General features: G+C 35.5%; 7 protein-coding genes across 7 annotated transcripts; 5 read left to right on the top strand and 2 right to left on the bottom strand.

The window, feature by feature from the left end:
- Positions 1 to 181: 181 nt before the first annotated feature.
- Positions 182 to 1,321, top strand: IBD2 (Ibd2p; the record flags this gene model as incomplete). Its single annotated transcript, XM_041549814.1, has 1 exon — positions 182 to 1,321. The coding sequence occupies one exon, from the start codon at positions 182 to 184 to the stop codon at positions 1,319 to 1,321; it is 1,140 nt and encodes a 379-aa protein (XP_041405748.1).
- A 167-nt stretch (positions 1,322 to 1,488) lies between these two features.
- Positions 1,489 to 2,682, bottom strand: KABA2_03S07986 (uncharacterized protein; the record flags this gene model as incomplete). Its single annotated transcript, XM_041549813.1, has 1 exon — positions 1,489 to 2,682. One exon carries the CDS (start codon positions 2,680 to 2,682, stop codon positions 1,489 to 1,491), a length of 1,194 nt encoding a protein of 397 aa, XP_041405747.1.
- Positions 2,683 to 3,046: 364 nt separating this feature from the next.
- On the top strand, positions 3,047 to 4,351 carry BNI5 (Bni5p; the record flags this gene model as incomplete). Its single annotated transcript, XM_041549812.1, has 1 exon — positions 3,047 to 4,351. The coding sequence occupies one exon, from the start codon at positions 3,047 to 3,049 to the stop codon at positions 4,349 to 4,351; it is 1,305 nt and encodes a 434-aa protein (XP_041405746.1).
- Positions 4,352 to 4,888: 537 nt separating this feature from the next.
- SKO1 (Sko1p) lies at positions 4,889 to 6,763 on the top strand (the record flags this gene model as incomplete). Its single annotated transcript, XM_041549811.1, has 1 exon — positions 4,889 to 6,763. One exon carries the CDS (start codon positions 4,889 to 4,891, stop codon positions 6,761 to 6,763), a length of 1,875 nt encoding a protein of 624 aa, XP_041405745.1.
- Positions 6,764 to 7,072: 309 nt separating this feature from the next.
- On the top strand, positions 7,073 to 7,867 carry FMP41 (Fmp41p; the record flags this gene model as incomplete). The annotated part of the gene is made up of 1 exon (XM_041549810.1): positions 7,073 to 7,867. One exon carries the CDS (start codon positions 7,073 to 7,075, stop codon positions 7,865 to 7,867), a length of 795 nt encoding a protein of 264 aa, XP_041405744.1.
- A 451-nt stretch (positions 7,868 to 8,318) lies between these two features.
- On the top strand, positions 8,319 to 9,908 carry PSD1 (phosphatidylserine decarboxylase 1; the record flags this gene model as incomplete). The annotated part of the gene is made up of 1 exon (XM_041549809.1): positions 8,319 to 9,908. The coding sequence occupies one exon, from the start codon at positions 8,319 to 8,321 to the stop codon at positions 9,906 to 9,908; it is 1,590 nt and encodes a 529-aa protein (XP_041405743.1).
- A 348-nt stretch (positions 9,909 to 10,256) lies between these two features.
- On the bottom strand, positions 10,257 to 15,626 carry APC1 (anaphase promoting complex subunit 1; the record flags this gene model as incomplete). The annotated part of the gene is made up of 1 exon (XM_041549808.1): positions 10,257 to 15,626. The coding sequence occupies one exon, from the start codon at positions 15,624 to 15,626 to the stop codon at positions 10,257 to 10,259; it is 5,370 nt and encodes a 1,789-aa protein (XP_041405742.1).
- Positions 15,627 to 16,052: the final 426 nt, after the last annotated feature.

Genomic DNA, 16,052 nt, shown 5'->3' with positions numbered 1-16,052 from the left:
TGGGACAATCAACCCACAGATATAAGTACTTCCATTCCACATAACTGGAAATATAATAAAGATTAATCTAGTTATCGACAAATTAGTTTTAGTGACATAATTTTTTAACAACAATAAATAACAAAATAGCATTTAAAGTACTTATTATAGTTGAGTAGTAACAATTCCGCAAGAACAGAAGATGGCAAAAGGACATTCTGCAAATATCGAAAATGGTAACACATCCATAGAATTAGTATCTAAGGATGGTCCTATTCCAATAAATATCATGATGCAGGAGGGTGTTAAGGCACTTACCAAGATATTATCCAACCAATTACAAGATGGCAAGGGATTTGAAAATGGTGATCATTCAATGCAATTCGTTATTAGAAATAAAACAGATAAAAAGACTCCACAAGGTACTAAAAATGGAAAAGTCGAAGAGCTTGAGGATGAAGATATTGTGGAGATAGACAATCATAGCAATTATCATGTACATTCCAATGTAACAGGTCACGATCTGGTACTAGATGAAAATGAGGTGGATAAATTTCTGGAAGAAAAGTTTCCAGACCCTGAATTACACATAAATGGCGAGGAAGCAGAGATAATATTCGATTACGAGAGGCAAGGTCTGGAAGATGTTCCTGAAGGTATAGGTAAGAAAATATCAGAAATGATAGAGTCTGTTTTACCTGGAAGTTTTTCCACTGATGTTCATGGTCGATTACATGCAGTCGTAAATGGAAATGAATTGAATATAACAGAAGAAGGTTCAAGCGATATAGAATCCCATGACATATTAGTGGATAGTAACATTGATAATGGTGCAGTCCCTACGTATCGCATGACTCTAGATGATGAAAGAGGGGAGGACCCTGGTGAAAGAGTCGATATGTTAGAGGGACATATGAATGGGATACATGAGAATAATGATTCATATTATGATCATGATCATGATCATAACCACGAAGATGGATATTGTCCGCACCATTATCGTCAGCATCAGCATTCATTAAATGATCAACAAAGCCCATCTGCATTTAGGAATCAGCACTATTTAGACTATGATTATGGTGAAGTGCAACGACGTGAAATGCGTAATGGTGTATCAGAGCCTCCAAATTTTGCAATGTTATTAGATGCAAAGCAACCGATGTGTATGTTTTGCGAATATTATATGGTGTTTGGAGAACCACCTAAAAACATGATAAAATGGTACAACAAGGCATATGGCTATCGACGAATGCCGATGAATGGGAATGCCAATAATGAGCATCACCATCATCATAATCACATGGAGGATCAACAAAATTCGCATCGAAAGAGGAGTCGTTAAGATGGAACGTATAAATAGTTATATAAATATTTCATTGTTTTTGTTATGATATTATTATATATTAATGCATAATAAGGATTCATCTCCATAATATTATAGGATAAACCTCTTTTAAGAATGTTTATGTGTAATTGCTAATTTTTTAGAATGTGTTTGGATTTATGACGCTATGCAGGAACATTTGTGCTGTTATGTCTCCTTTCTTTTCTTGATTCATAGTCATGAAGCAGCATACACATGCAAGTCAGAACTTGGGTATTACGGGGAATTTTTAATATTCCAAGATTTTGTGAACCGTTCGAAACTTCTTTTAGTTCTAAGTTTGCTAAATGTATAGTCCTTCTAGTTGGTAATAAGGAGTCATCTACATCGCTATATTTAGCCCACACGGGTAGATAGCCTAATGGTCTTAATATGGCATTAGTGTCATTAATTTGACTCGATGGGTCAGTATTTCTAGATTCAGAATTACTATCTTCGATCAAATTTGTCATATTATCGTCTAAAATTAGTAATTTAATATCATTCGACCCAAATGGTGAAGCAAAACTAGAGAATCCAAACCATCGTAATGGCAATCCATCTAGTGATGCATCAATATCTCTCCGTCCATTAATATTGAACATATCTACATGCGAACCATCATCAAACTTTAAAGTATGCTTAATCTTTGAGTTTTGATCTAGTTGTGAGTCCTTTGAAGAATTTGGCTTCTTTGATTGAGTCACACCATTTTCTCGATATATCGTACAAAATAGGTATTTTACAATTTTATATGTTGTACCATCAAATATGATTTGAACGTTTGGATTATTCGTAGTAATATTGTTATATTCCGTGGATTTTAGTAGTTCATATTTAAATATTTTCATAATAGGTTCACTTCTATTCGTTCTAAATATCGATTTCATTAGATTAACTGGAATCGCATGAAATAAAGGTACCCCTAGTCCGGTTATCGGATCAAAGTTATCATATTTTCTTTTATTGTATAAATATTGATTATATGATTCGTGACTTGGAAATGCAAAGAATCCTTTTGTTAATAGAATTGATACGAAACAAATATCACGTATCGAATCAAATTGAGGGGATCTATTAACATACCCTAATCTTTGCATATCACCGATGGTACCTGATTCAGATATGTAAGTGTTTAGAGTCTCTGAATCTGACTGGTCAGTAATTGTCGTTGTATCATTTAACGTTTCCGAGATTGTGTATACCGTCATCTGATCATCATTATTGTTTTGGTGAGTAGTAGCTGTCGATGTACGATTAGGAGTAATTCTTCTTGGCAGAGCATTTCTACCATCGTTATTCCTTCTTCGACCACCGATAAGGGAACGCACTCTATCCATTACAGTAGCAGGTTGATATTAATCGAGAGTATAACAGACACCGATAACTACTTTGGTAGGATCTAAACAGTTGGTTAGATATTCATACCTTCCCTTCCCTCCTTCTTTTTCAAGTTGATCCATCCATATTCCTTTAGGTTCTCTCATTCACCTAATGACATCGAAGAAATTTGAAAAGATCGCGGCATTAGAGAAATAATCATCGACGCGAAATAAATAACTGGAATTGGGTTTTGTTTATTATATAAGGAATTGAAACAAGTTGCAACTTATTTAAGAAAAGGGGATGTTCTTTTCGTATTAAACATTATAATGAAGGTAATCGAGAGAAACTTGAAATTGTAACGGTAAACTAGGGAGAATTATGGGACTGGATCAAGAGAAAATCAAAAAGCGTTTGTCGCAGATCGAGCTGGACATCGACAAAATGAACCAGATGATAGATGACAATTTACAACTTGGTACGACAAACGATGAGGATCAAGAACAAAGTAAGGAGATTGACGATACTGATACTGTTAATAAAAAAGAAGAAGAAGAAGAAGAAGAAGAAGGTAATGCCGAGTTAGAGATGAATGAGGTTGTTGCCGAAGTGGTCCAAAAGGCTCCTGTTCATCTGGATTCTATTTACGATTCTCAACATGATGGTCTTGGGGAGCCAGTCAAAGTAGTAGACGGCAAGACCCATAAAGTCTCACAGGCACATGATGAGAATGCTGTTGGTAAGCTCTCACTAGAGAAAGTTGTATCAGCGGCTAAGAGCATTGCAAGTGCAGCTGAAGAGATGGTTGATACGTCAATTGATGCAACCGTAGGACCTGAAGTAGACGAACCAGTAGGAGAGACCTCATTAGAAAAAGTTATATCAGCAGCCAAAAGTGTTAGTAGCGCTGCTGAGGAGATGGTTGATAATTTACTTGACACAGCAGGAGAACCTGTTAATAATAACGACTCCAAGATAACACCGAAAGATGAAGTAATGGATAATGCAGCAGAAACCTCTGTAGAGAAAATAGTCAAGGGTATCGAAAAGGTGAATAATGCAGCAGAGATGATGGGTAATGAAACAGTGCAAGCACCTGTAGTGGCACCAGTGGCACCTCAAACAACAACTGAGAATAATAATATTAATGATGACAATGAATGGGAAGAAATCAGTGAAGAGAATACAGAGACAGTTGATAAAGATACAAGCAAGATTGTTCTTCCAAAACACACTGGTCATAACACAACAGATACAACTCCTACGATAGCAGACGACGCGATGATAGAACGTATCACATCAAAACGTCTGCCATCCAGATCATTCCGTGTAATATCTGTAGGTTCCACGAATTCTTCTTTAACGGAACGCAATATCTCCCCAATATCCACTGGTTCAATCGACTCCGAAGAGACTACACTAGAAAGATTGGAACAACGATACGACCACCTGAGTAACAAGACTGGGAAACTGACCAAGGAGATCTCATACCTAACTGGGATGGTGAATAAAGGCAACCTAAGTATCGATGACTCTAAGAGACTAAAAGTCGCATTAACAAAACTTCAAGAATACCTCGACCGCAAGACTAAAGAGCGTTACGAGACCGGTGTACTACTAAGTCGTCAACTAAGAAGACAAATCGACAAGGGAGAGAACGGCCAGTTCTGGGTCGGGAACAAGTAGACTGCAGTGGATGTAGACACCATATTACCATAGACATTAATACCCACCACTAACCCTCTAACCTCCAACCTCCAACCTCCAATACATATGTTTTATAGCATTGATCAGTAAACAAATCATTTATAGTAAAAGTTGTATTCTGTATGTAACAAAATAAGATATCCAGCTTTTTGCAGTGAAACCTCCGCAGAGCGCGTTAGGAAATACTTTTTTTCTTCACTTCTTTTTTTTGATGACGAAATTTTTTTTTGGGTTTTGACATTCTGGGAGGCTGAATGGAGAGCAAGCCAACACTACAAGAGGCAACGAACTAAAAGATAATAAGAAGAAGGTTATTCTGGCTCAATAAGGGTTGTAAACGGTTTTTGGGTGGAGAGTAAGTGTTTATCTACATATATTCGGAATAACTGGAGAGAGAAACAGATTATTCTAGCGTGTTTGACTCCTTTTCTTTTACTTTTTGGTTTGTTTGTTTGTTTGTTTGTTTGTTTGTTTTAATAACTCGTATTTTTATATTTGGTTTTGGTAGCAATAATAATGACTATTGCCGATAGTGGTTCTGCATCGAGTAGCAATGTTACTGCTACTTCTGCAACAGCATCAACAGCAAATGATCCAAGTAAACCCGTGTCGTCCTTAAATTTGGAACCAAATCCATTTGAACAAAGTTTCGCTTCTACCAAGAAACCATTCGATTTACCGATTGGTAATACAAATGGACTTGTATCTGGATCACCTTCCAGTCTTTTGAACCTCGCTAACCAACCAAGAACTAACAATTCAAATAGTTCTGCACCTCGAGGATTCCAAAGATCAAATAATATTCCAAATATACCGTTAGGATCCTCGAGTTCCACCACTCTATTGTTCTCAGGACAACGTCCTGTGATCCACTCGCCCCCTATGTTGACTCCCGGTGGATCTAAACGATTACCACCTCTACTATCGCCTAATTTCAACCCACAACCTTCTTCTCAGCAAAGTCCCGATGGTGGTGTCGGCTTAATTTCATCACTTATGAATAGTAATAATAATAATAATAATAGTAGTAGTAATAGTAATAGCGGTACTAAACTGAATAGTGCAGGCGCTCCTAGCTTTTTATCGTATTTACCACGGACAGGCCTTACGCCAAACGAGTCCAGTATTAGATCAGGTTTGACTCCAGGTTCCTTGGGGGCTTCCTTCAATTATCCTTTGTTACCAGCTCTTTCTAGTTCTGGTGGGAATAATAACAATAATAGTAGAGTTAATCAACCTTCTACCCCTGGGATGTCTGCAATTTTCAATGGGGTAACATCTTTAAGTTCAAAACAGGTGAATTCAGGGAATGTAACTACCATTGACTCAGCTGGTAGTAGTGGAGCCAGTGGTAGTATATCGCCACACCCACAATTTCCATCATCAAATACTTTACCAATGGGAGTATTAAAGAATGAACAACAGAACAATATGGCGACTCTTAGAAGTAATGGTAAGAAGACAGCAGAGAAGGCTACCTCCATAAAGAAAAAACGTGCCTCTACTAGTAGGAGTTCAACTACTAAGTCAAAGAAGAAAACTAAGACTAATAATGAAAAGGATACGATATCAGGATCTACGCAAGTAAAGATAAAGAGGGAATCGCTCTCTGAACCGAGCAATGAGACATCAAAAATATCTACAAGTAGCGATAGTAATAATAATAGTACTATCATGACTATGGGTGAAGATACTGAAGAACAATTAAGCCCTGAACAGGAAGAACAAAAAAGGAAAGAGTTTTTAGAAAGAAATCGTGTTGCTGCCTCCAAATTCAGAAAGAGAAAGAAGGAATATATTAAAAAGATTGAAGAAGATATACATTTCTATGAAACAGAATACAATGAAATGAGTAAGACTTTGTTTAAATTACTCCCTCCTTCCACAATGGCGGATAACTCTAACTCTTATATTCTATCGTTGGAAGATGCTATACGTAAAGGAGACATGAATAGTGCTTTAAATCTGGTATCACATGTAAGACAAATAATTTCTTCCACAGGAGTATACCAACGTAATGGTACTAACCCATTAGCTGATGAATTACAAGTAGTGAAGGATCACAAGAAACAGAATAGTCAAAGGAAAAACTCCTCGACTTCGTCACACTCTTCGAAGTCTACAACGACAACAACAACAATAACAGCCACAAAGAGACAGTCTTTGCCTGTGTCAATGACATTTCATACTACGAACGCTGGGCCTCAACATACGCATCATGACATATCTACAGTTGTTACTACAGCTGGTGCCTCTTCTGGTGCATTAAGCCCGTCCTCGATACCATCGTATTTAACTGCAATTATACCGCCGGGATCAGTTACATCGGATCCCCAGGAGGTAACTCAGGACCAACATTCACAGGGTAACGACGAGACCCCCAAGTCATAACGTGTTTTTTTAAGTTCTAATGACATATATATCCTTGCATATAATAGTACAAGTAGTTTCTCTTCATCTCGAATATATTTACTATTTTAACGTTAAATAGATTTCATTTGTTGATTCGATCCGAAGATACCAAAAATTCGGAAATAGCATTAAAAAAATTATCATCAAAAGTGTGTGACTCTCTTTATCTCTCTCTGTTAAAAGAGAGATCAAATGATAAGTTCTGAAAACGATTATATAACATATAAAGTAGAGTACATTGGATAATAACTATAACTTCATCATCAAGTCAGCAAGAAGGTAGGTACTATGAGTTTTAAATATTTGAAATCGGTTAATAAGATTGTGTGTATTGGTCGTAATTATGCCGCTCACATAAAAGAATTGAACAATGCAATTCCCAAACATCCATTCTTCTTCGAGAAACCAACAACTACGTTGATTACACCATTATCTAGTGCAGAACAATCAGCAAGTCAAGACCTTGCTACTTTTACTAAATTGAGAGAAGATGGAACCAATCCATCACCGATCTATATTCCAAAAAATGTCAACGTTCATCATGAGGTGGAATTGGGTTTAGTGATGAAGAATACCATTTCAAACATATCCGCTGATAAGTTCGGACCCCAGGATTTGCTGGATAATGTTGCAGGTTTTTGCTTAGCGTTTGATCTTACTGGTAGAAATGTTCAAGCGGATGCTAAGAAGAAGGGACTTCCATGGTTTTTTGCTAAAGGGTACGATACTTTCTCTCCGGTGTCTCAAATGTTGACACCTGATGAAATTCCTGGTTTTAAGGAAACCCCATTGGATCAGATCCATTCTAAATTTCAATTGAAATGTTATGTTAACCTTGAACTAAGACAAGAAGGTCACCTAGACTTGATGTTGAACCCTATGCATAAGATTGTAGGTCACATAGCAGAAGCAGTAACTCTGCAGGCAGGTGACTTAGTATTGACAGGAACCCCAGCTGGAGTTGGGCAACTAAAAAGCGGGGATGTTATTCGTGGACAACTGTTCTTTGGTGATAACTTACTAGTAGATATGTCATTTGACTGTCAAAACCGTCCTGGTAGTTACGAATATAAATCCTCCTAGAAAGAGTTCAATACGACCCGTTCTCTTCCCCATATACATAAACTCAACTGTATATATGTATATATGTATTTATTAAGTATATAAATATAAATGCTCGATTAAATAATTCGTTCGTTATACCTGGCTGTGCATGATGAGTTACGATACACATTACGCATAGGTGTCCCTTACCAGTGCCGTTTGACTACACGGCGAAGTTTCTCAAGTCGCGGCACTTCGAAAGAAAAGTCATCGACGTTTGAAACTTCGAGCTGTCATCAACAACATGGCAAACAAAACTAGTGACGATTTGTAAAACGGGTGTTTTACAGCAGGATAGTTAGTTGAGGACGTTTGAGACATATCAGTCACTATACTTTTACAGATATATATATATATATATATAGATCTATCTCGATATTCAGGTTTCCTATTTCATAAACAAACATTTACGTCAGAGATTTTGGAGACAATGCTGAAGATAGTTCCGATGAGATCCGCGCTGAAGCAGGGGCATACGATATTAAAAGGACGTATTGCAATGGTCAGTGGTATTTCTACACCAATGCATTTGCGTAATAGAACTGCTGTTTTGTTTAACAGAAGATTTTCAAGGCATTTTGCTCGTAATGAACTAAGGAAATCGAGTCCCTCAGATATCGTTAAAAAGGCTAAGAATGCAGTCTCTACCAAATCCGATAAAAGATTATCCATGAAGTGGGCCCTGTTAACAGGTGTCACATTAGTAATCGGTACTATGATTATCGCCTCGAGAAACGACCGTTATGGTAAATTGGATGTTGACGACGACGATGAAAATGAAGAGAACCAGTTGAAACATAAATACGGCTCTCGTGGGCATTTTGCAACTTATAAAGGCATTAAGATATTTAATAATAATTGGATGTTTTTCTGTTATTCGACATTACCGTTGAATGCAATGTCGAGACTTTGGGGTCAAGTAAACTCTTTGACTCTTCCTATGTGGTTGAGACCAATTGGTTTCAATTTCTACACTTCATTATTTGGTGTTAAACTTGATGAAATGGAAGACCCAGATTTATATCACTACGCAAACTTATCTGAGTTCTTCTATAGAACAATAAGACCAGAGACTAGACCTATTGCTGAAGGAGACAATATTCTTGCCTCACCAAGTGATGGTCAAGTCTTACAACTAGGTATCATCAATTCAGATACCGGTGAGATTGAGCAAGTGAAAGGGCTAACTTATTCTATTAAAGAATTTTTAGGTACTCACAACCACCCGATGATGAGTAAAAGTGAATCAAATCTAAATTTAAAACAAGGCTCACAAGATGATAAATTGGCAAGACTCCTAAAATTGAATGAATCCATGGATAATATACATGAGAACACATCAATAACTACAGAAACCAAGATTCCTCAGGATGGTCATGTTATAAAGTTTAAGGATGAAGGTGATACAGCTGTTGTTAAGGGTAATGATATATCCGCTACAAAGAAGGTAAAATTGTTGAATGAGCTCGCTTTGAATATTCCACGTTATAGATTGTTCAAGACAGATCCATCACAAAATATTCAATTATATTTTGCAGTGATTTACTTATCTCCGGGTGATTATCATCATTATCATTCTCCGGTTGATTGGGTATGTAAACAAAGACGTCATTTCCCTGGTGATCTATATTCGGTAGCACCATACTTCCAAAAGAATATGCCTAATCTGTTTGTACTAAATGAGCGTGTGGCATTATTAGGCTATTGGAAATATGGGTTTTTCAGTATGACCCCTGTTGGTGCCACCAACGTTGGTTCTATTAAATTGAACTTTGACGAGAAGCTGGTTACAAACGTAAAGAGAAGATCACACATTGAACCACACACCTGTTATGAAGCTACCTATAAGAATGCTAGTTCAATTCTAGGTGGTATGCCTTTAGAGAAAGGTGAAGAAATGGGTGGTTTCAAATTGGGGAGTACAGTGGTTCTTTGTTTTGAGGCACCCTCGGACTTTGAGTTCAACGTGAAGGTAGGCGATAAGGTTAAAATGGGTCAAAATATCGGTGAAACAAAATAATGGGATGAAAAAGTCCAGATTAATAGTCGAATGTTAGAACTAAAATAAAAATAGAAATGATCAGATATGTACCTTTAAGTGTAGCATTTCATGCACCAATTTAGTATGAGAACCATGATAAAACACAACCTCTCGTGTAGACCATTTCGCAAGCCGTTGGATCTGAGTACCAATATTTCCATGTATAGTAAATAATTATATTCATTTATGCTCTTTTAAAAAACACATCAATATTTGTATAAATATTACGTATAAAAAACTACGAACTCTCGGATCTGCTACGTCTAGCCTCAAGAGACTACATTGATATAAATGAAATAGTCTAGACCTTCTTCTCTTAGACTTCGATCATTTCTCAGTAAATTTTGTTTCATTCATTTTCCAAAGTTCAACCATATAGTCTGCAACGTCACCACTATTTTCATCGGAGCACAACATGTCATGGTTGTAAATATCGGAATCATCTAACTTTTGAGTCATTTTCTTGTCTAAACTTAACTTTAATTTTAATTCCATCATAGCTTCATCCTCTTTATTTAGTTCTTCCAAAGATGTACTTTGACTTTGATTTTCCACTCCCTTATGGAATACATCCATTTTCTCTTGGAGAGCACCTCGAATATCATTAATGTTGTTGTAACATCTCTTTTGTGAAGGTTTCGGTTGAATATAGATAACAGTACCTTCTTTGAAGTAATGGGTAGCGTTTATGTAATTTTTAAAATCCAACTCTAATGGGTAATAGTTATCTCTATGTACCTCAATCGTCTTTAATGTTGTAATATCTGGGAGTAAGCACGGGGTTGTTATCGAAATTTTCTCATACAAAGGATCAAGTTTGGAATCCTCACTGGTATCATAAGTTACCTCGACAGTGACAGAGTTAATAGGCTCGTTAGTGACCGCATCTTTTATTACTAGGCACCTAGGTTCCACGGCTAAACTCCAGAAATGCTTCAATTCCTGGAATGGATATGGTTCCATGTAAAGAGGTAATATAGACATAACAATGTAAGCGACGTTTTCTAAACTTGAAGTTTTTAATGCATATTGTCCAGAACCTAAGAATAAATATCCCAAGGCAGTATTTGTTGCAAGGTATTTACCATAATGACATTCGTTATCAATTTCTTCCCGAATCTTTTTTCTGATAAGCTCTTCGACGCCTTCCTCCCCTAGTATTTCAGCATCTTCATTATCCAAATCATTTTGGAAATCAGAAGTTACAGTTGGTACATTTAACGTTGCGTTTGTTTCATCATTCGACATTGCAGATGATAAAACTGTGTCATCCATTCTCTCCCTGTTGTTATCGTCGTTGGTCGGCATTTGTCTATATAAATCTGAAAATTTTCCAGTTACAACTTCATGTAGGTACTTCACTCTACGCAGAACCTCGATATCCCCTGTCGCACACATTACCATGCTTGCAGATACAATCAGAGTATTTATTAACACTCCGATACCTTTAATCGCTAATTTAAAATCAGCACTACTGCCAAAAGTACTATTCTCTTCTTTTGAATACTGATAAAATGGTAAAAATGTGTCAATTAGGATTAGCATGTTGTTACGGACTTTGAGATTGTTCGTCGATGCATATTTGATGCCAATAGCAAGAATTCTTCCAGCTATCGTATAATATATCGGTAGGTTGTCGCTATCAAGATCTCCCTTTAATGTACTATCATGTATGCCATTTAGGATAAAGTCTAATGAATAGTCTATTTCATTCCATAACACCATATAGTAAGTCCATTCTCTGTACATATACAGATCAGGTCTACAAATGGCGACTGACTCTGATATACTTAATCTAATGGTATTTGCAATGTCTTCGTTATTTGTTTTCAAAAACATAAACATTAAGCATATGATGCATCCGATTTGTGAATTTTCAAGAATCCAAGATTTTTCTTGTTCTGTATTATCATTTAATATTGAAAGTAATTTGCTTATTAAAGTATCGTTGGAGAATATAGCATATTTTGAGGAGACACCAATGTCATCTGGATCTCCCTCGGTCCATTTTTTAGCATTTTTTAATGTATTAGATTGAAAAGTTTTACTATCATACCCATTAAATTTACTTCCGTAACCTAAGTTTATTAGACCTATTGATATACCTACTGCAATTCTATACTCTTCAATTGCAATTTCTTCCCCTTGTATAGTAATTAAATCTTTAAACTCTTTCATAAGCGCAGAACTGATTTTCTTATTCTGAGACTGCTGCAGAATTAGTCCGATACCAATCAAACCAGCAATTTGGACTTCAACATTTATATTCATATCCCTAGAGCCACGGGGTTGTAGAGCCACAACATGGACACTCAATACCTTAATTATTTTGAAGTCTTTTGACTTTCTGGAACTCGCACATAATCCAAGTAATAGACCAACGCTTACGAAAGTTATCTTTGGACTCAAAAAGTTGTAGATATGCCACTCTTCCAGATTTTTCAGATGTCCGTTTAGGCCTAGCCCAAGCAAAAATCCTCCAAATGTAGCATTTAATACTCCTGGTCTGTTGAAGGCTATCCAACTGCCAGTTATTTCTGAAGAGTTTCTTGTAATTTTTAGACCGGATGCAACACCTGTATGGAAATCACCCCACTTAGAAATTATATCAGAAGTTTCTTGGGATGTAATATTGAATCTGCTTCCGTTGGAGAATACTACAGTATGGCAAATTTCAGGTATATGCCATTTTTGTGTAGATAATGGTGTTTCTGTTCCATAGAGCATTGCGCCATATCCTAATCCTGCTGTTGCTAGTCGTAGAGAAATAATTTGAAGAAATATTTTCCTCTTTGCGAGCACAGCAGTGTATTCAGTCTTTGTCGATATAAAATGAACTCGTTGAGGGGTAGAATTATTTACTAGTGTTAAAGCATCTTTGAATCTCTGGTCACCACCAAATATCAGATCAGAGTTCTGTCTTATTTCGATATCCTTATTTTTGCTAGATATCTGGTCGGGGTAGCTATTGTATGGTTCATCAGAGTTGCTGTTCCTTGTTGATAATTCATTTTCCAAACCCTGAGAAGTACGCATTATGTCTGCTAAAACTTCAAAAACGTTAGATGTTGTTTCTTTCTTTGCATTATTATTGAGATATGAATTAAAGTTGAAGATATTGTCTTCGGTCTTGTTATCTAAATTTGAATGCAATTCTTTCTTATTTTTTGAACTTGTGACAATCCTCTCTAAATCTGGCCTAGCTATTAATGAGAAATTCAAATTTTGATCTGGTTTGGTAATCATATCTTCCACCAAATGTAGCAATTCCTTCAATGGTTTCATTATACCAATTGGAGATGTTTCAATTTCGAGGTTTGATACTTTGAGTTCTGATAGGATATCTAAAATATATTCATTTACAAAGTCAGAAGAGTGGATTATCTCATATAAACGTAAAGTCTTAAAGCAACGTGGCGTTATAAGAATATCAACATCAGAATTGGAATCTACCAATCTTGAAAAGCTAATAAATTTGGTAAGTGGGATTTGGCTGTTTTCCGTTATACTATATAATGATTTCATTATAGAGGGGGGTTCATCCAGGGGATGTGCAAAAATACTAGTTCTAAAGTTATCACTCTCGGGATTGAGTTGTCCTTCTTGTTTTTTAATATTAGTTTGATAATATTCTTTCCACTGAGCAGGCCAATTCATTCTATTCACGGAATAACTCAAAAATTCATCCAATAATGACAAATCCTTCTTTCTGAGAACATTTAAATATATTTCTTCTCTTATGAGATGAAACCCCATGATAATCTTCGGAATAGTGTTCGTAATATTTGTTAATTCGTTTAGTATAATTTTAAAGGTCAGGTTTTTCTGTAAGGATTCATCTATCGAGTCATTAGGTCCATTTAGGCATAATTCTAATAATAATTTAATCACATATGAGAGCGCACTGAATTCATATGAAGAATCATTTTCCATAGAGACTATACCATTGTGAAGTAGGAACTGCCAAATAAAGAGAATGCATAAGAAAATATGTTCCGGTACTATTAATTTCAGAGCTGTAAAGCATTGTTTTGTAAACTGGTTAGTTGGGTAAAGTAACGTATTTTGTACATAAATAAAAATAGATTTTTCAAGATACAACTTGCTTGTTTTGTCTTTTTTATCTAGAACGTCAAAATGTAAAGGTTGAATATGTATAATATGTGAATATAGCTCAAGGAATGGGTTGTAAAGTACCATATCGATGTCGTCATAAATGAGTGCTAACGTACCCTGGATCTCATTTTGTTTTAATATAATATCACATGATATTATGTCTGTAATCATCAATGGTTTTTCATTTAAAGAATTGTATAACAAATTATTTTGGAAATTTGATAATTTGATCATATTTTCTGGTGTATTACCATATAATTTAAATGATGTAGAATTTATCACATCAGAGATCATATCTATGGACCAAATTTTTGCAAAATTATTTTCCCTATCAAAGAAAACAAGAGCTTCCTGTTGATGAAATCTTAGAGGTATACATCGAAGCGAACGAAGTCTTTTCTCTGATAAAAACCGAATATCATTTGGTAAAGAAATCGAAGATACTTTCACTAAGGAAATATCATTCGATAATATAGATTGATTGATCAGATCATCTTGTTGTGGGTTTGGTAACATGACGTTATTATCCAAATGTAAGGAGGTCAAAGTTGTATTCATTAAGTTGTTGTTATTTGTCGTTAGTTCCAATGTATCTCCAATCATTTGGTTATCCTGTGTTAAATTAGTGCTGTATAATCGGCCCATAGTCATCGATATATCATTATTTGCTAACGGTGTTTGTACTTGTGATAATGGATCTCCGTCATTTGAATCTAATGCCAAGAAGTTATTGTGTCTATTACTACTAGAAAGGGCAGATATGGTTGACGTTCCGTTTGTAGATGTCGATGTCACTCTTCTCTTTGATGAAAGCATTCTTCTTAGAGTTTTATTCTTGATCGACTTAGAGTTATCATTAATAATAGTTGTGTTGTTTATTTCATTACTATTAGGTAGTGTTGTAGGAGATTTATCAATGCTATTGATTTTCTGTACTGTATTATTTAATAGTCTTGTGTAATAAATATTCAACATATTAGTGTTATTATCATATAGAACACTAAAATTATTATTATAATTAGAGTTAGCAAATGCTACCATTCTAGATGATTTCAAAATATCCAGCTGGTTGTTTGCAAATGACACTAACCCAAAGGGTCCGATCGGATCTGTCAATGTAATATATTTATGTGGGTACTCTAGATCGCTTAATCTTTTATCTATGGCTCTCTCTAATATGATTCCGTTACTATACCAGAATGCCCCGCCAATAGGAAACGGAAATGATATAATAGATTGATTTCCTGTAGTTAAATTATATATACGTCCAGTATTTTGTAAAATTATTGCTAGTGAATGATATTCTTTATCGAATTGAATTAATCCAGCGTTTATAATTGGTTCATTGAATCGATACTTTCGTATCACTTTATCGCCCATAATTAATTTTACAATCTTTTTGTCTGGGGAAACCCATACGTCACCTTCATCGAAGCATGTATCGCTAGGAATTTTGTAGCATTCAAAATAATCAATTCCTTGTTTTAAATCATTATTTGTTTCAATTGGTTCTTGTGTAGAGTTAATATCCGTTTCGAAGGTCTGATCTGTTGGGATTCCACTCGTCTCAAACTGTTGCATCTATGGAAGAGGAATAAATGTGGACAAAGCAGGCTAATATATCAGTTTTGTGATTTCTTTTAGAACATATGCGCCTACAAGTATACCCGTAAATATACTAATAGTTATATCCCAATGTATATATTTGATCATTTATTTATATTGATATATGTCTATAAAAGGTGCCACAACCATATTTCCTTCTAGGTTTGTTTTTGTTTTTGTTTTTCGTAATTCCGCCCTCTTCCTCGCTGTTTAGACAAGGAGAGAATCAATCGCATATAGTAACAATCATAATTAGATATAATGGGAATTAAATTATATTGTCGATTTAGTTTGTTAACGATTCAAATGGTAAGGGATACCTTATTGTATCTATTAAAGGGGGACACAGAAATAAATATATCTGATGTTATTTAGGTTGTATATGAGTGTATTTTCCCTTCT

The sequence above is a fragment of the Maudiozyma barnettii genome, assembly GCF_903064755.1.
Source record: "Maudiozyma barnettii strain CLIB 1767 genome assembly, contig: KABA2_03, whole genome shotgun sequence".
Taxonomy (NCBI): Eukaryota; Fungi; Ascomycota; class Saccharomycetes; order Saccharomycetales; family Saccharomycetaceae; genus Maudiozyma; species Maudiozyma barnettii.
This window is presented reverse-complemented; position numbering and strand designations above follow the sequence as displayed.